This window comes from Cornus florida, unplaced genomic scaffold (assembly GCF_030987335.1).
Source record: "Cornus florida cultivar Cherokee Brave unplaced genomic scaffold, ASM3098733v1 CherokeeBrave_3.0.0_Hap2_Chr03, whole genome shotgun sequence".
Taxonomy (NCBI): domain Eukaryota; kingdom Viridiplantae; phylum Streptophyta; class Magnoliopsida; order Cornales; family Cornaceae; genus Cornus; species Cornus florida.
The window spans coordinates 30,606,320-30,627,186 of NW_026775573.1; the positions used below are offsets into that span (position 1 = coordinate 30,606,320).

General features: G+C 32.5%; 1 protein-coding gene across 2 annotated transcripts in view; it reads right to left on the bottom strand.

Annotated features, from left to right (window-relative positions):
- The window catches only part of LOC132300133 (serine/threonine-protein kinase TOR-like), an 81,063-nt gene extending 69,296 nt beyond the window's left edge, over positions 1-11,767 (bottom strand). For both annotated transcript variants that reach the window (XM_059797099.1, XM_059797097.1), the window contains exons 1-10: positions 11,285-11,767; positions 7,917-8,255; positions 7,766-7,840; positions 6,920-7,092; positions 5,174-5,272; positions 3,710-3,869; positions 3,439-3,582; positions 3,129-3,298; positions 2,844-3,048; positions 2,573-2,767 (exon numbers count right to left, since the gene is read on the bottom strand). In XM_059797099.1, coding sequence (XP_059653082.1) covers positions 2,573-2,767; positions 2,844-3,048; positions 3,129-3,298; positions 3,439-3,582; positions 3,710-3,869; positions 5,174-5,272; positions 6,920-7,092; positions 7,766-7,840; positions 7,917-8,255; positions 11,285-11,401 — 1,677 coding nt within the window. In that variant the 5' untranslated portion in view covers positions 11,402-11,767. The remainder of the gene's footprint in view (positions 1-2,572; positions 2,768-2,843; positions 3,049-3,128; positions 3,299-3,438; positions 3,583-3,709; positions 3,870-5,173; positions 5,273-6,919; positions 7,093-7,765; positions 7,841-7,916; positions 8,256-11,284) is intronic.
- Between the last annotated feature and the right edge of the window lie 9,100 nt (positions 11,768-20,867).

Here is a 20,867-nt window from a genome sequence, read left to right on the forward strand (position 1 = left end):
AGTTAATAGTATTAACAGCATTTTGAAATAAGCCAATACCTAAAACTCAAGAACAACCTATGGATTTAAACAATGATTCACATGTTGATAGCAATATGCAACAAAATAACACTTAGAGAAAATTATGAGTCCAAAGACAAGCAATTGGCTTGTTCCAGAATTTGACAAGAAAGTCTAGAAAAAGTGGTGGGAAGAGACTTAACCCCGCCACTTATCCATCTAGAATTTAAATTTAATGGATCACTAAAAAGAGGTTATATAATCATCCCATTGTTGCAATCTAAACTACAAAGGGAATGATGATTCTTACCATTCTCATGGTTTGGATCCCAACAATTTTCTTGAAGACACAACCATACCACCTAAATCTACTTTCTCTTGTTTTATAGCTAATGGACGCCACTCCTAGTTTTCCCCACATGTTGATTATTAATCCTATCTTTTCCCGTCATTCCAATCATCCAATTTAACATTCTCATTAACGCCCGATATTCCGCTCCATATAATATAGTCAGTCAATAACCGTCCTGTAAAATTTTCCTTTTAACTAATTAGGTAATTGTTCTCACATCATCAATGGAGATTTTGGAAAGAGTTGCATAATCCTGCCACCTAAACAAGAGTGATCCTTTTTCCACTTGGCGAGTCTTGTTGAAACCTTCTCAAACATGGGCACCAAGTAGATCACAAAAAGAAGATTTCCCCGAGTACAAGACCAAAATACTTCATGGCCACTCACTGGTGCAAAGCACAATAACATTAATTTATGCATGATCAACAAAGATGTTGACAACAAAAAATTTATGCCTATAAATTCTAGAACACCCATTCTATCAAATATTTCTACGATTCTATTGAAATTATGGTTTTTAGAAATGTTCAAACTAAAATAAAACATTATCCTAAAAAAAAGACACTTTATTTCATTCCCTATTCATCCCTCAACAGAAGAAGACTCACCCCCCCCCCCCCCCCCCCCCCCCAAAAAAAAAAAAATGCACAACTACGCAAGTCAAAAAAAAATTAATCCTAACCATTAATTAAGAATTTTTCAGTGAAGGATAAAGAACTGTTTATCAATATCTCCAAAACCTTTCCTATCAATCAAATAATGCAAAAATAAATCAAATAAAAAACCCCAAATGACCATATGCCTTCTCAATGTATACCTTGAGCACCACACCTTCGTTATTGTGGTTCTTGTAATCTTCTACCACTTCATTATCAATGACCAAAACCCAAATTTGTCTACAACTAACAAAGGCCAAATAGCCAAGGAGATAGTTTCATCAAGGTCATCTTTAACAAATAAGAAGGGACCTTAGAAATGATTCCGCCATTAATGGATATGATACCTTTAGTACTCATCAAACTATATCCATTGGAACTAAAGCAATTAAACTAAAACTAATGGCTCCACTTATGGTTCCTTTCGCATGAAACTCCCAAAAAACCCTCGAAAATCCTCTCACACAGTCTTCCAACAATCTTCAGAAAAACAATGGCAAAGTTGTCAGAACCATACATGCTCAAACCTTCAGAAGCTACATAATAGGCACATTGGGAGCATTTGTGTAATGATTCCAACATTTACAACGAGTAAAATAAAAATATAAATACAAAATTTAACTAAAAAGGCAATTGTAGAAGTTCCATTTCCTTAATATTGTTTTGACTCATGGGGATCCTTTAGAACCTAAAGTTGAAAGCAGAAAACGCATTCTCCTCTTGACAATGAAAGAGTGATAACGCAGTTCAGTACTTCATTCTGAATAAATTAACTGATTATCCAATTAAGTGCAGTTGATGAGCAATTTAGATATCACTTAATAGAATAAAGTCCACTTAGAATGAGTTGATGTCTTAAGTAATAGAGACTTCACTTATCACTGAACACTTAAAATTCAAACAAGTATCAAGGAAGTTCTCAAATTACAATTAGCATTTTAAATGCAGATTTTAGACAGTGTGATACTCCCTTTGGAACCCAATCCTAGTGCATTTTTTAAGTTAAAATCCAGACATGAGCCCCATTAACGTCTCCAATCTGAACCAACCCAAATTCAAATCTCATAGTAATTCCCATTGATCAGCGTGATTTATGTGGAGAGGGGGGGGAGAGGTTTGATTACAGATATTCAAAGTAAAAGCTACAATAGCATAAACTACAAGGATTGGCTCAAGTGGATAAGAACTTGGCCATGATGCCTCGTGAAGCATTAGGTCCAAGGTTCGACTCCTCTTGGGTGCAAACAATTCCTTTGGGGGGGGGGGGGTGGGGTGTACCAACTAGGGGAAAAAAAAAAAGGCTACAATAGCATAAAACACAAAAAAGTTGATCTTCATGTAGTTAAGAATAATTGATTTAGAGAGATTTTACAACAAGCCAGAAGTAACTACTTTGTGCGAAATAGAACTAGGTGCATAGTTTGCGTCAAAAAAAGATATATAAAGGCTATAAAGCTACATTTATTTGACGCTGCAAATGAAAAAGGAGTCGATAAAAGCCAGAAGAAAAAACAAACAAACAAATATGTGACAGAAGTTGGATCAATTTTTTAATAAAGAAAACCTCCTCAACAAGACGTCGGCGCTTTCCCCTAGTTCGATTGGACCTACTAGAAGTAAACTGTGTGCATGCCACACCAGAGAAGGAATTTGCAATCAATCTGCAGCAACACAGGGCAGCATCTTTTCGTGTAGCTCCATCCTCATCCTCCAAATATACTACAACTGATTCCCTTGCAAACTCGAGTAGATCGTGGCCCTAAAAGAAATAATAGCTTAGCATTGAAATGAGAATGAAAACTAAGAAACAAACTAAACTGTAGAACTAAACAAACCTTGAAATTAAATCGTGCAAGAGTTTGCAAAGCAAGTTGCACTAAAGCAGAACCACTAAGTTCTGAGACTTGCTGGATGGAACTCGCCATATTTCCTCGACTCGCGGCAATAGATGGCCTTGCCTGGGCATAATGGGATCTTGAAAGAACCAATGAAATGCATTCAAGCAACCGCTCTTGAATAGTTGGCAGCAAAGATGGAATACTGAAATATTAACAATTATTATAAGTCAAAATCTCACAGAAACGTGTTTGATAGAAGTGTTCGTGTATGCTCTATTATACCTAGCGGTTATTTGCTCAAGGGATTCTACTAGTGTAGAGGAAAGGCCAGTAGAGAACATAGCATCCAAAAGACTGCGAACATGAGGTTCCATAGGAGGCCCCATGGCTTTCGCAATGCTTCCAACACAAGCCAAAGCTTCAAGCGAGGGTTTAGCTCTACGAGGAGCAATCTACAAATCAAAAACACGCCATGTTTATTAGATGGATTGCCACGAGTCAACTAAATATCTAAACCACAAAAATGCATCAGGGAGAAAAGCAGAAACTGTGGAAAGAACACCAGTCCTAGCTGATAGCCTAGATAACATACTGCATCACGTAAGTGAGATGTTATTGTCGGCAAATAGTTGATAAGTTCACCATCCAAAGCACCAGCCATCTCTCCAAGAGCAATGAACCCACTGGCACGTTCGGCATGTATTTTAAGAACCGCAAGAATATGATTCATGCATATCTGTAAAATAGAAATCATTTTGTAAGCACGATATAGGGCAACCAGCAGTGAAGATAAGTGATCTTTTATCAGACACATTCTCTAATGAGATACAATTGCCTATAAAAGAGAAAGGAAAGATCAAAACCTCTAAGTAGTTTGTAACAAAGCGATCCCGCAAGAAATGAGCAATGCGAGGTAGAAGCGTAGTTATGCTAAGACGAACAAGCCGGTCCCGGTGCTCTAGGTATCTGAGAACAATTTCTGCAACTTCTCTGTACCTTGACATCATAAACTCACCTGTATTCCTGCCAGTTGAAACTCAAATGAGAACTAATTATGAAGCAAAGGAGCAGCAGATAGAGGGCAGTGTTAATATTTAAAAGATGCACAACAAAATAGAATATTCTAATCAACTATGTTACCATCGTGCCGTGGTCCATACTATTATTGTTGACAATACATTAAAAGGACATAATTTAGCATAAAACCAAGCTGGAAAGGCACACATGTAATTCCATCATCATATGGTATTTCTGTGATGGCTTCGTCCAACATGTTGAGGATGATGACTTATCAACAAAAAATAATTGGTTAGAGTATGATGCATGGAAGACATGGAATCCATAAGAGCATCTCATAATATGAAGGGTACTCTGGTGGTAAAATAAAACCTCTACTAGAGAAACCCATTAGCAGTGACTTGTTTTAGTCTTTCCAAGAAAATAAGTGATACAAATGAAAGTCTGAAGGCATCCTAAAAAATTCCATGAACTTGGTGCTTGGAGAAAACCATCAAAATTTTCACAAGCAGAACCTATTATCATATAGCTCAACCCCGATCACAATTTAATCCCATGGCATCCAAGCTTCCACTAAATATTTGCATCAGATGGCCAATAAAAAAGCTCAACGGAAGATGAAGCATTCACAGATACATTGTTATGGTCTAAACTTCATAAAAAAGATCTTTCTTGTAAAACTAGAATGTAATCAGGATAAGTTCAGAACCTACCCCAGAATATCAGGAAAGCAACCAATAAATAATCACCCAACTGATGGACTAGTTCCTCTTACTTCGTTATCATAATACTTCTTTGACTCGCTTTTTATTGACTGCTACAAAATTCTAAAATAAAACTCCCTCCTTCCCAATTAAACGTCTCTTTTCGGGAATCTAAATTTTTAAGAGGATGGATTTTAATATTTTTTTATTGTATTGGTAGTGAATGAATTACCAAATATGTCCATAGTAGATCCACAGGATGTGATGGTTTACCTTTTATAAGTTCAATGCAAGAAGGTAAAATTGGTAATGTTACAAAAAATAGTACTTTGACTTTTCAAATGGGACATTTAATTTGGGACAGCCAAAATGGAAAGGTGGACATTTAATTTGGGATAGAGGGAGTATATATGTGAGGAGTTGAAAGCTTGTCGCCATGTAACTTGGAAAAAAGACCTAAAATTATTCATCATACGAGTTGCTAAAAGTTTGTTCCCAAAAACACTAGTAAGCAAGAAATATAAAATAGAAAAAACCAAGGTAGGAAACCAAAGAATATGCCATTTCAGAGTCCCCTAATAATCGCAAAACCAACTTTCATCCAACCTTAAAAGCTCTCCAACTGCAAGTAGAGAACCATGTATGCTGTGAACAGGAGCATTTCTACCCAATCCATCTTGTGTAGCCTCAAACATCCGGTAATACCTGTCAAAAGGACAATAAAAAAATAAATGATCCCTAATGTACCAACTAAAAGCATAAAATGCATCACAATAAGCATTAAGAAATTTTAACTGCAATAGTCAACTAGACTTTCTCTAAAGCAAAACCATAACAGATAAATAAATAAATAAATAAAGCATCAGTAGAAGAGTACCAGAACGTAAATTTGGTTTTTTTATTGGAATTAGCAAGGAATTAAAATTTTACGTGACTTAGCTGATAGAAATGGACTCACAGCTGCAACCGCAACTGACTAGGTCAGATATCAAGGTGACTAAGATAGTGGCATGGCTCGGATGAAACAGCCGCGATGGCAATGTTTCAGCCACCACAGCTATATTGATCTGCTTATTTCCCAATTTTTCACATTTCTCTCAACCTCCAAACAGCCTCTAAACACATCAAATAACTTGAATCTATGAATCCAAAAGTACAAGATTCGGCTGTAGATTTACATAAAAGCCTTCTGATTTTCCAAATAATCGGTATATGTAATCTTTTGTTTCTTTTTTCCAAAAATGGCACACAGCATGACCCATCCATCTCTAGTTCATACAAAACCTCAGCCCTCTTGCACATATAACACCAATTGACAATTATCTGCCGCCTCCTCCTCATTGTTTGGATTGTGATAATTATATTAGAATATCTACAAGGTGATTGGGTGGTAAACTCCAAAGGAAGAGATAGGTATCTACCTCGCCTTCAACAACATCGGAAGTTCAGCAACATATGTCAAGAAAAAAATTTATACCAGCGTTTATATAACGGTTTCTTATTTTCATACCACGTGAGAGGAGAGAGAGAGACAAAAAAAAAAAAAAAAAAAAAAAAGTCTTCTATATATTAGAAAAGTACTAAAAACATTATTTAGATACATGGACAAGTACTAAAAAAGTTCGCTACATGCAAAAAAAAAAAAAAATGAACCTCGGAGCTAAACAATGAGTAAACAAAACCATTAAACGGAAGGGCTTCCTGAATGCTTCATACATTGGAAGTTATATTTATCCCCTTCCCAGAACAAATTCTCTCCAAGTCCATAAACTGGAACACCAAAACCCACCATTACCAGCCAAAATACACAATTATCAATTTCATGTAGTAGTGTGTTAAAAGTTGTATCCGAACACGAAAATTGATCATAATTTATATAATCACAATTTGAGTGACAACAAGGGAAAGTAAATGCCGAACGTGGAGATTGGTTTCTATATTATTACCTACCTTACTTGGAATTGAGTATGTGTGCCGGATGCAGCTGTGTCTAAGAGTCTATTGTGTCAAATCCCAAATAGAAGGATATAAGAACACTGCTAAATATTCATATTGTTTAATATTTTTCTTTTAATTTCTAGAGTAACAAAAAATTCTGTAACTTCGAGTTCTAAAAAGGAAGTTACCTCATTTTGAACCAATAATTTTAATAAAATTGAATTATAGGATATTCTTTTCAGGTAAATGTCCAACCAAATGTGCCAGACACATATCTCATACCCCTCTCCGAATATAGTGTCTCCAACACGTCCAACCAAATCATGGCATTTTTCAGGCCAGAAAACTTCAAAGAAACTCTAGATGTCATTTTTTACTATCACCAAATCCAAAAATTTAAACATATCGACTAACCATTGGACACGCCAACGCGTCTCACGCTTTTCAATAACACGAAGGCAAGCACGCAATGCCTCTACAGCCTGCTCTCTAACAGCAAGTGTTGGATCCCTCAGTGCAACCCAGATAGCATCCACAAATTCAGGTACATGAACATTGAAGACAGTAGAAGCATTCTCAGCCATTTCCTAAACAAAGACGAATAAACAAATTATATATAATGGAAATCTGAATTAGGTACACTTCATAAATGAACCAAAGCTAATTGAGCAATGCCATAATACATGGCGAAAGTTTAGGCCAACTAAACAATGACTCTAGTAAACGACTAATAAGTATCTTCGTGTGGGGTCCACATGATGTCATATCTACAATGCACATTGGTTCCTATCATTCACATTAATTAATCAGTTAAGCTTTTCACTTTGAAAAGATTTTTCCAATTTAATTAGGTAAACAAGTAGTCTTTGAGTTCGAAGTTTAATAGGTATTCCACCTAAAAAAACCCAAACAGTAGAATGCATTATTGAAAAACAATTTGTAGAAGAAGCAATTACCTATTCTTTATTACATTGCAAATATGTTGAAAGCCGCATGCACAAAATAATATAACAAGTAAAGCAAAGATGATCAAAAGGTAATCTGTACTTGGCTTCAACCATTAATTAACTGTTAATACACTGTACGCAGTCAAGTGCCACGAAACAGTGGCAGAAATTGATCAGAAGGCAAGAATGTGCAAATTAGAACACTATGGACTTGGTATAACCCAGTAGTGTGTAATGCTAAATGGCTACCAAAATCTCAAATCTTTGACAAACTATATGTTAGTAATTGTCCAAAGAAATTTGTAGCACTTACTTTCAAGATCAAGACAGCAGCAAAACGGCGATACTCAACCCTCTCAGAATTAAGCCATTCCAGTGCATTTTTTACCTAGGGAAACAATAGATATCAGGTAATCTTATATCCCAGACTTACATGCAATTAAGAGAGCAACGATGCAACAAACCTGGCGTTCCACTTCATCTGCAGTCATTGCCCCACCCTTCCTGGCTAGGTGGCCAAGAACTTTACTGGCAAGAATTAGAATATCACGATCGCGCTTTACTTCAAATACAGTTCGCATGTAATTAGAGAACTTTGAAACCTTTGATGCACTCTCTCCAAGTGTCACATCTATCAACTCATCAATAGCCCGTAACGCTCCCAAATTTTCAGCAACATCATTACTTTCCAGTAGACCAGTAATACGATCATATAAAAGATCCATAAAACGGGAAAAAGCTTCCCCGCTAAGATCACGAGCTTCTTCCTCCACATGTTTCCTTAAAGCCAATGCAGCCCCATCCTGTGTAACAGAGGAATAAAACCCAAAAATTGCCAGAAATAATAACAATAAATAATTAATTAATTAATGAATTGAAACAAAAAGTACTGAAGAATAGAACAAACCAAAAATAAATATAAGCACTTTATCTTAGGATCTGAGCAACCACCTTTATATTAAACAGAAACCACACACAAAGATGAAAAAATATTGAAGGATGAGGAGGCTTAAAGAAATAAGGGAAATGAAAATCTTATAGTAATTAATACTACAGAATGTTCATTTCCTTTTCTTCACTAGTTGAATGGCCAGCTATCCATCCCACTGTGATATCTCAAGGGGGGTAATTGACCAGATCTTTCACGTAACTTGCCCATCCCCATCCCTAATAATGGTTGTAAATGAACCAAATTATTCATGAACAATACCAGCTCAAATAGATAAGAAACCACGTCAAACTCATACACTAATTAATATTTATATGAACTAAGCTTTAACACATGTTCCAAGAGTCGTTAGTTGTTTAACCTAGCTCCACTCGTTCAGGCATACAAACATTTCATGTTGATGTTACAAACTTGAACTAATGCAATTCATATTAAACTTACATGGATAAAACATGGTACAAGAATACAAAGTTATTAAGTTATGAGAAATATAAAAGCAAGAAGTTTTTAAGTATGTACTCTCCCCCTCATGGTCCCAAAACAAATGTCCCTTTTTGGTGACCCCAACCTTGTGCATTTAGAAAAACTTTAAAACTTAAGGATGATCTAGGAGATATACAAATTTTTATGTTGAAATTCCTAAAGGAGAGTAATTTTAGGACATCTAAAAATAGAAACAGGGATATGTTCTTTGGGGGAGAGGGAATAATAAATTTGTAATAGTACTAATCAAAAAAAAATTGTAAACATTTGTTGAAGGATTTAAATATTTAAGTTACACCCTCTCTAATAACTTAAACTTTTGGAGTAGATGGTTGTTAACATGGCATCAAAGCAGGTAAGGTCCTGTGTTCAAACCTCACCGTCACCCTGATTTAAAATCGATACACATGTTGGACCAAAAGAAGGCCACACGTGAGGGGGCGTGTTGAAGGATTTGAATATTTAACTTACACCCACTCTAACAGCTTAAGCTTTTGGAGTAGATGGTTGTTTACAACATTAATGTGCAATGGTCATGTTAAAAGCTAAGTCACACAAAAAGAGGGCAAGAATGAGAGTGTGAAAGAGTTAAAACTCCAAAATTTCTTAGATTGGGAGCATTTTCAGAATGCCTCTATGTTTTGTTTGTTTGCATGTATCCACGCAGTGTACATCCATTTGTACCAATTATAATTAATTGTACTATTGTTTTTGGAGCGTCTATACAAGTATGTGAAAATATTTATACTGCATTGTTTGTTAGACAGTAAATAAAATAAATTAGAGACACAATCCCACAAAAACGTAGTGACTTTGTTGGCAATGGCATATGTTTTTCTTGAAAATGTTACCAGTTTGAATCTTGGTTCTGTCACATATTTTTAAATCCAACACAGCAAATACGCATACCCGTGCAGAGAGGGACCAGCGTCCCTTAAGTAGCAGTGACCAAGTTAGTGTACTGACAATTGCAAATTACCAGTGTCCAAGCCAAGGATTGGAAATTGCAATCCAAGTCCAATCCACAAATTCAAGAAATTCAGCACGCATATTTGTGGTGCTTTCGCTCTCAAAACATTGATGCGCATTAGGAGCGATACAGCACCTACTAATTTAGTTGAATTGTGTAACTCTGGTTAGAATTGCTAGACTTCAACATAAATTCAATTTTACATAGGTATATACAACATGCTAAATAGAACTGCTGCCAAAACACGAGTTCGGGTATTATAAATGAACCAATCTCGGGCACTCTATTTAACATCTGGTTAGAGCTCAGGCTTCACTTAAATTATTCCAAATTTAACTGAATCAAAACCCAATACTCGACCATCTGGGTTCATTTGCAACCTGTCACTGCTGGACAAATCTGGTACACCTCTAAATGCAGCAGGGAAGGACACAGGTTTACTCAAATTGCCCTATATTGATTCAGTGCGTGGTAAGGTTTTACTAAGTGTCTTTATTGGATACTTGACTACTTAGAAAAGTTACAAATGTTATCATCTGCAATCCAATCAGGAGTTTGTTTGCATGGATGTCATGTTTCAAGAATCAGAGGAATTTTTGATCCGTCGACCATCTCTTCAAGGGAGAAGTGTACATATAGAGGAAGAAATGTTTTTCCAACGGCATTCAGTCCCGCCTGAAGTCCATGCTCATAACCAAAGGGAGGGTTCTAGAGCTTATAATAAGGAGGAGAGAAAAGGAGACCATTATCCACGATGAACAGAATACTTCTATTAGATTGGATAGGTAGGATCTATAAAGTTATGCCCGTAGACCTAGGTGCCCCAGTGCCCCATGAAGCATATCACCACTAATGTGCCCCCTCAATCATATGTAAAAAGGTGTTCTTAGGCTCCAAAAATCCCCAAGCTCGTCAAGGCTTAGTAAAGGGCATCAACTTATTACATATCAAAACCTTCAGTCAGGTTCTCATCTAGTCATATTCCTTGGACCATATATTTGATTGAATTCAGAATATGTTAGCAACACTAGTTTACCACCACAGTTTTGCATGTCCAAGCTAACAAACTCCGTTTGCAATTTTGAGGATTCTTGGCCAAAACAAATTTAAACTGTAAAATTACAATTTCAACAAGTAAGCACAGAATTGAAAAACTTGCAGGGAATCAAACTTCAGTTTAACCGCCTTCATAACCAAAATCAAAACAAACAATTCGAGGTATAAGTTCTCAACATTTACACTCCGCCCAGTTGCCTATAAATCATAAGCAACTTCAAAACAAATAGAATGAAAACCTTCACGGCTGAGCTGGAGATATGTAATTCAATTTTCATTCATTTTTTACTCAAATTTCCCAGAAACTAGAGGAAACAACTCAAAATTTAAGTTTCTGATCAATTGAACCAATACTTAGGGGGAGTCAAACTAACCTTTGGAGGGCCTCTGGTGCATAGATCAGCAAGGACACGGTTCAGCGCATCTACGTTACCGGCGCCAGTAGCAGTGGCCGGACCACCGAATCGGATTGACTGCGATGAGGTCGCCATGTTGATCGATAAAAACCTAACACAAACTTGCAAGCATCGAATATTTGTGTGTGTGTGTATCACATATAGATATAGATGTGATGAGACTGCTTATGAGGAGTGAGAAAGTAGTCTTCTTCTTCTTCGGTAATTAGGAACTTAATGATAAACGATACAGCAAAAGCTGCAAAACCCTCTCTCTCTACACTGTGTTTGGCAGCAAAGAAATGAAGAGAAAGTAATAAGGGAAGACATGCGTGGATCGGCGGAATAATTCTCACTCATTTGGGAATTTTCTCGTAGGTATAGAGAAGAAGGAGAATATGAGGAAAAGAGTCTTTGGCGTCTGTGTTCTCTCCAAAGTGAAACGCGAAAAAATGTGAAAGGAAGAAACTGATCTGATTATATTAATCACTCGTCTTCCGGTTTTTTTTTTTTTTTTTTTAATACTCCGTTAATCTGTTTTTTTTTTTTTTTTTTACTATGAATTTATTATATTTTTAATAACATCATAAGCAAGTTCACAAAAAAATGATTAGCAGGGATGTCGTATTTTTCTACCCTTGTCACTCTCTCCTTTTTAGTATAAAATTTCGTAATCTTATTTTAACATATCACGTCAACATTGAAGCTCATTAAAATAACCTTCTTTTACATCTGAGTTAGACAATTGTCAACTAATTTAGTTTATAGGTGCCTTAATTTTTTTTAGTGAATTATCCATAACCCCAAGTATTAACTATGCTAAAGAAATACAAAAAAATAATTCTAAATTTTTGAATTATAGTTTCAGATTAATACATAAAAATTATTTTAAGATGCTTCAATTATCTCTATCGTTAATTATTCATAGCTTCAATGTATAAATATATATACTACATAGGGAAAAATCACATAAGCCCCCTCTATTATTATTTTCGTCCAAAAAAATTCCATTAAAATTACATGCCTCCTAAGCTAAAGTTATGCCATCAAGTTATGGCATTCTCGCGACCCACTCATTTATTAGGTTGTGAAATGACAAAATAACTAAAGAAATGCTAAAGTTACCAAGTCGTCACCCATTTATTAGATTATAAAATGACAAAATTAACCTTATGATTTGATATTAAATTTAAAACTAATATATATTATTATAAAATTACAAAAATACCCATCTTTTTCTTCCTCTTCCTCTCCCACTTTTAAACCCCCCCCCCCCCCCACCAACTCTCTCTCTCTAAAATCAGTCTCTCCCTAGCAATGGAATCAGGCCTCCATTTTTCCTTATCTTACTCTCTCTCCTCCCACTCTCTCACTCCTCTTCTCTCTCTCTCCTCACACCACTGCCATCTCTTCACATCTTATCGTGGACTCTCGAAACATCATTGTGAAAGCATTAATTGCTTGATCTGAAATACCAAATATCATCTCATTCAGAATACAGGCGGCTGTGCTAGCTTAATTGGCGCACTAATTGACCTGAACCAATTCTATGATACCAAGACTGCCAGCTTTCCTTATTGTACGTATTCCTTCATCCGGACCTCAGAAATCAATTTACGGAAGCAACCCAATGGAATATCGGTGATAACATGCAGAAAAGGATGCTTCAGTTCTTGAGTCTGTTTACAAGCAAAAACATGAGGCCGGTTTGGCATAAGTTAAGCGCACTACAAAATAACTATATTTAAACAAATATGTTGGATTCCAAGAGCAGAAACAACCTGACATTAAAGATAAACCAACAAGTCTAATAATTCCAGCAAGAGTCTGGTATAGTTCTTAATCATGTGATGTGAATTGTGAAGTTATGTGGCCCCTCAATGCACGTAACAATTTGGGGCGGCAGAGGGTGATTTGGTGGGGGAAATGGCGGTGGTGTGAGGAGAGAGAGTAAGATAAGGAAAAATGGAGGCCCTGGTTCCATTGCTAGAGATGGACTGATTTTAGAGAGAGTGGGGGTAGAAGTTCTAGAGAGAGAGGGGAGGAGGAAGGAGAAAATGGGTATTTTTGTAATTTCATAATAATAAATATTAATTTTTAATTTAATATTAAATCATAAGGTTAATTACACTGCATTTAAACAAAAATCTAGAACTAAGCGACTATGGTTGGTACCAAATTCGCTTCCAAAAGGAAATTTGAATGAGGAATTTTCTTTTCGGCTCTTAAAAGGAAAATTAATTATGTCACGTATTATTAGTGATAAAATCATGAAAAATACTTCGTAATGTCTGTCATTTTCCAAATATATATATATAGTAATGATCCCTTGCTCCATGTGGAATAAGAAAATTCTTCCACACTTTCTAAAAATGACATTAAATTAAATCTAACGGTTGCATTCTAAGGACTAAATTTAATATTTATCAATAACACTAATTACAACAATAAAAGGTAAGTATTAAACAAATAAATATATAAATTGTTTCCCCTCTCGTTTAAAAAAAATTATAAGGGTTAGAAAATTGCATCCATGACTTGATACTAAAGTTGACATTGTCTATTTATTTTAGTGTAAAAAAATAAATAAATAAATAAATTTAAAATTACACTATTGCCATACAAACATGGACTAAAAAAAATAAAAAACTAAAAATAAAATCTCTATTCTTTTATCTACTTGATCAACTTAAAGTAACCTGTGATTTGCACAATACTACACTCATAAAAAATTTAATAGTTTAAATTGTTATATACCACCCTAACTGCAAGCTATTTAAAAATTAAAAATTCAATCTATTTTTATCTAACCCTAATTGTCTCACATTTCTTGTTAATTTTGTTTTATTTTTTTCCAGATTCTAACTAATTGCAAACACAATATCTTTTTTCTAGTTTTATTATAATAACAAAAATTTATTGACGTAATAAGGAGATTTAGGACAAAAAATATTATTATTCTATCAAATTTCAGATTTCTTTTGTAAATTAGTTATTTTTCTTAGTATTTTCTTTAATACTGCTATTTATATACTATCATTATAATTTTTTTTTCAGTACTATAACTTTTTTTTTGGTAAGTAAAATAGGTATAAAAGGCAACTAATATATAAAGTAACAACAAAGACATAAAAAAAAAAACAAAAATTCCTATTAGTTCAAGAGGTGAAGCAATTTCTATTTTATTTGTTTAGTACTTACCTTTTATTGTTGTAATTAGTGGTATTAGTAAATATTAAATTTAGAAACTATAAATAATTATAGTAGTTTTGTATTAAAAGGAAATCATATAGGTGGGTTTGGAATGTGACCATTACACATCTAATGGTCAGAAAATGCAGAAGAATTTTCTTGAGGAACAATAGGTCATTACTATATATATATATATATATATATATATATATATATATATATAAATGTAACCCATGAGTTTGACATATTAAAAGGTTAGTCTATAAAATCTTAGTTCTAGCTTGACCACGTATTCTTTTAGTTTGGTTTGTATTTCGTAAAAATAATTAGGTCGATGTTTCATTTAAATTAATATTAATTTATTTATCTCTGTAAAAATTTAAAAAAGAGAAAAATAAAAATTCTCCATTGTATAAAATAAAAGAAAAAATTAAAACAAAAATGAGTAATTAAACATTTATCTTGACTAATAAAGTAAAAATAAAGAACAATAATTTCATCCTTACCTACAAGGAGAAAACTACTCTTTACTTTTGATAGCATGTCATGATATTATCACATATATTTTTATTAATATTAATAAATAAAAGTAGTAAGAGACATTTCATTTATTTCTTTTGTCTTGCTGATGATTGAATAATTTCCGTACTTTTCTTTCTAAAATTTTAAAATTATTACTCTTTATTTTATCTTGATGTGATGTTGAAGTTTTTTATGTCGAAGTTTTTTTTTTCCAACACCAATGGTGAATCTAGATGTCATGGATGAGCTTGTGCTCGAAAACATGACATGCTATGTGTCTCTCGTTTAATTTTTATGTAAAAAATAAAAAAATTGGTTGGAATGGCTAAAAGAAGCGATGAATGAGAAATTCCTAAATAAAATATTGTATTAGTTTTAATTACAAAATGACCTATAATTTAAAAAAGTTTTCAAAATACCCCTCTAAAATAATTTTTTTTCTAGAAAATGGCCATTAATTTTTATTACACATAGGCGAATAATTTATAAAAAAGTATTGCAAATAGGCCTATAATTTATAAAATTTTACAAAAATGCCTACTAAAATAATTATTTTAAAAAAATTTCTTTAATTTTTCCTTTCTTTTCATTCTTACTCCTCCTCCACCTCCTCCACATCATCATCTTCTTCTTCTTCTTCTTTATTTATTTATTTATTTATTTTTTATATTCTCTTTAAAAAAAAAGTTGCATTCCTTTATTCAAACTAATTTATTTTTTTTCTCTTCAAAGTTTGGTAATTAAATTTGTTGCTAAAAGGACTCTTTAAGGTCGATATTTTATGTTTCCATTTTCTTTAAATAATTATTTTTTAAATTATTAAATACTATTATTCCACCATCATTACAGTTCTATTTTTTGACTTATTGTCTTATATCACTATTCACTTGAAAAAAATATAATTTATCATCTTTAATACAGCGCCCCCCGAAACAAATTTCTGGCCTCGCCCCTGGGTGAGATGAAAGAGAAAATAATAAATTATTTTTACCATTAAACAATCACTATACTATTAGATTTTACAGCTTATAATATAAAGGGATAATTCCATAAAAATGGAGTTTTGTGAGTTAAAAGACAAAAGAATGGAGTTCAAATTAAGTTTTCTAAATTAATGAAATTTTCTCAAAGTACGAGGTGGACATGGAAATTTAATTTATATCATTTTTTTATTTCTAAAATACCCTTCTATTACTGTCATGGGTCTCTGCCTCTGCATCGCCTGTGCTTGAATGCCTCGAGTTTTTTTCTTTTCTTTGGATGAAAGGCCCTCTCTCCATGTAGTGGAATAACTTTTAATGGTGACCAAAGGCCCGCAAGACTAGAAGTCTCAATTGTTCCAGAGCAACATAAAAAAAAAAAAAAAAAACAAAACAAAACCTATTTCATTATCAATCTCTCTCACACCCCTAAACAAGCCCCTTCTGAATGTGTTCATCTGTAATGGCAAAAACAATTCTTTATTTTTGATTGGTCATCTATTTCTTTCACCCACCTAACTAGCAAACCCATTTAAAAAAAAAAAAAAAAATAGCAAATCCATTTAGTCATTAGAAAAGTGCAAATGATTAGAAGTTTTGGATGAATTCCTCAGGTTTGTTGGTTGTTCATCTGGGAAGAAGGGCTGATATATATGGGTTTCTCTCTCTAGATATGAGGGGTAGTAATATAATTTCATAACAACAATAGAAGGGTATTTTGGAAATAAATATGTAATTGACATTAAATTTCCATGTCCAGATTTTGAAAAAATTCCATTAATATAGAAATTTTAATTTTGACTCCATTCTTTTGTCTTTTGACCTCCAAAGTTCAATTTTTATAGAATTATCCCTAATATAAAATTGTAAAGCTTTTTTCTTACTTCTAAACATTTTTCATCTTTTTAAATCAAAATATAAAATTTGAAAGAAAATTTTATAGGTAATTTAAAAATAGTACCCCAAATGAACTTCCCAATTTTACTTTTAAAGACGTATTTAATTACCTTGTCAAATTCTATCAACCATTGCAATTTTAGTTTTTTTTTTTTTTTTTTTTTTTTTTTTCATCTAAAGGTAATTATGATAAAAAGAACAAAATTACCCTTGTGATTTGTTTTTGATCCTTCGTGATTTTTTAATATAAGAAGTCAATTCACGTGCCGCTGGTTTTACTATTGTGTGTGTATATGTATCAATGGTGTTCAACTTCATGATGAGCAAGGAGCTGCATAATAATTTTTAATTATAGTCTTAATTGTTGGGATTTATATGCCCTAGCATAGCAAATTCCTATCTGGATTATAGTGACATATGTTCCTGACATATTTGAAATATTTATGATTTATATAATTGGTGAATTCAATGTATTATGTTTCGATTCACTATGAAATTGATAGTGTCCATGTAATTACAAGAAATATTTATATATATGTATGTGATGGCAATCAATGCATGATATATAAATAGTAATTATAAATTGTTCATAGTCGGTAATTATGGATGGACTCATAATTAATTAAGACTTGAACTGGATCCGCGTTAGGTTGAGATATATTGCGAGAGCCGTCGTATGCAATTACTCCCTATCACCGTCATGGCATTTGACTCCTAAGCATGAGAAAAGTATAGACTCTTTTATTAATTAATAATTACTTTGATTTGTTCGGCGGATTCTTCGGGATCCTTAGACCGACACTTTGGGTAGTTATGTAATTAATAGTTAAAGGGTTATATTTTCAATATTTGCATCATTGCTACTTGTATTTATTTTGTATTGATTATGGTTGATCACAAAGTAAATTCGAAGGCCTTCGTGTGTTTTTAGACAAAATGATTTATTATATATTTATTTATTTAAATTATTATTTTTGTCAAACAAATGTTTTATTGTGATCGAGCCAAAAATAATCAGAGTTACCAAAATAGATATATTAATTAAGTAGTCAGATTGATGGCTTTATTTATCCGATAACTAATTATGCATAGAGGGGTCAAAGTGCAATATTGACTTAGAGGTTATTTATTATTTAATTGGAGTTCAATTAATTTCTTTTAGTGGAGTAGAAATTAATTTATGAATTAATTTAATTGGGTCCATGGACCGGGCCAATCATTAATTCATTGTAGCCAATAAAATAATAGGCCCAATGGATTCTCACTCATAGCCCAACTTGATATTGGAATCATATTAGATTTGAGACATGTGAATTAGAGATTAAGAAGGATTAGTTGTTTCCTTTTCTTTACCTTTATGTTGCCTATAAATATACATGGTCTATGTATATTTTAGGGGTGATTTTGCTGAGAAGAAAAAATGAATAAATTTTCTCTCTCTAGAAAATTAGGGTTTATGTTCTCATCTAATGGAGGCTCCCACAAGCCTAGTTTTCCAAGGTCATTCATGGGGGCATATGAGTGATTCCTAAAGGCAAAACAATTACCAAGAAGATGGAGATCCAAGGAGAATGCATCTTGCTAAGGGATCTACAATAAGTGAGAACATTCACTTTAGAGGAGAGATCTAAGGTTCACTCAAACCTTGATGTAAGTATTTAATCTTTTAATTGAATGATACATCATGTTTTATTTTTGCATGAAACTTGTCTCTATGTAATGAATCAAGATCTATGAATTTAAATCCCTCGAAAAGTTTTTAAAACTTGCAAGTTTCCCAACAGTGGTATTATAGGTAATTTAAAAATAGTACCCCAAATGAACTTCCCAATTTTACTTTTAAAGACGTATTTAATTACCTTGTCAAATTCTATCAACCATTGCAATTTTAGTTTTTTTTTTTTTTTTTTTTTTCCTTTTCATCATCTAAAGGTAATTATGATAAAAAGAACAAAATTACCCTTGTGATTTGTTTTTGATCCTTCGTGATTTTTTAATATAAGAAGTCAATTCACGTGCCGCTGGTTTTACTATTGTGTGTGTATATGTATCAATGGTGTTCAACTTCATGATGAGCAGGGAGCTGCATAATAATTTTTAATTATAGTCTTAATATCTAATCATACAATTAATGAAACATTTATATTATTTTTAGAAATTGGTATTATTTGAATTAATCATTAATTAAAATCCAGATAAAATAACTATAATGAACTATAATGGACAGTTTCATTAAAGAAAAAAAAATTAATTTTTTTAATATAGCCTTTCAATATATTGTCGTAGTAGTTTTCGAAGTCATATCTCTTAAAAATAATATCCAAAACTTTTTGATAGATAAAAAGTATATAAAGAGTATAATAACACAAAACGTTTTTAGGGATTTGCTAATGTGGACACCCAAAATTGGCAAGCCACTCTGGCTTCAGCAATGATAAATAAGTGACTCGACATCAAATGAGTAAAACAAGGAGCTTGATTTATTATGTGAGTTTGGTGATAATTATTTATAGATAAAAAAAAAAAAACTTGTATGAATAACAAATAAGGTTTACTTGTTGTAAACAAATTGAGAAATTGATAATGGGTTATCTTAAATGACCTATATATGATGAGATGACGTGTCTTGTTTGGATACACCTGAGAGAAAATGAAGGAAATTATAACATTATTTATGAGATAAAAGAAAGGAAATAAAATGGTAGCAATAATTTATATTTATGTTTAAATTGATTGGAGAGAAAATAATAGAAAATATAGTATTATTGTTTGGATAAAACATATGAGAGAAAATAAAAGAAATGATAATAAATAAATTACTATGATACCCTTGCAAAGATGCATTAGTTTACTTATTTTTGTTATACTGTTGGTTTGCAACCATTAATATACCCTTAATGGTACATTAATTTTTGTCCTAGAATTGGAAGCTGTAATGGATACTAAGCCGCTCAACTACAGTTTAGCAATTTTATGGCATGACGAATTGCACTTTATTCTTGAAATTTCAAAAGCTTCTAAATTTTGGAAAAACTACATCAATATGTATGTCACATTTTCATTAACTTTACATCATATTCTCCCCGTTAATTTTCCAAAGCCTTAGTTACAATACCAACAGAAACTTTATGAAAGAACAGATCTCATGATGACATGTTAATATATATATATATATATATATATATATATATATATATTTATATTTATATTTATATGTCTAATGTACAATGTATTACGTATCTCAAATGAGTTTTTAATTTGGACAACTGCAACAGTTTTTCACTACTACTTAATTAATTTATTTGATTGTATTAAAACAAAAAAATATACATAGAGAAAGTGGAATGTGAACATTACAAAAAATGAATCAATTACTAACTGATACAACAATAATTATTTGCTTAAGCACATGAATTAAATCTGGACATGAAATTAGTTCACGAACGATCACATAGCACTAGCATGTCTGGGCATGGTATCACTAAATATATGTGGACATGAAACATATTCAATGAACCATGAAAAATAAAATACGTCAAATAGTAAACATTCGACAAAAGAAAACACATTATAATGTCTCAAGACAAACATTGAAATGACACAAATACCTTGTCCCAAAGTTTACATCCCAAAAGCTCCATAACCGAAAAAAAAAAAAAACACATAATATAACATAACATAACATAACAAAAATTTAATGATCAACATAAGTGATTTAACATATACTAAGGTGTTGTTTGATAAAACTGAAAATTATGCACTGAAAATTTTATGTACTGAATTTTAAACGCTAAAATTTTAAGTGTCGAATGTATTAATTTGAAAATCCGTTTGATAATGTTTTAATTTTAAGTACTGAATTCATTAAGATTGTTTATTATATACAAAAACTAAAGTCTGAAAATTGTATAAATTACATTTTTGCCCTCAATATATGGTACTCATAACAATTTTATATTTATAATATAAAA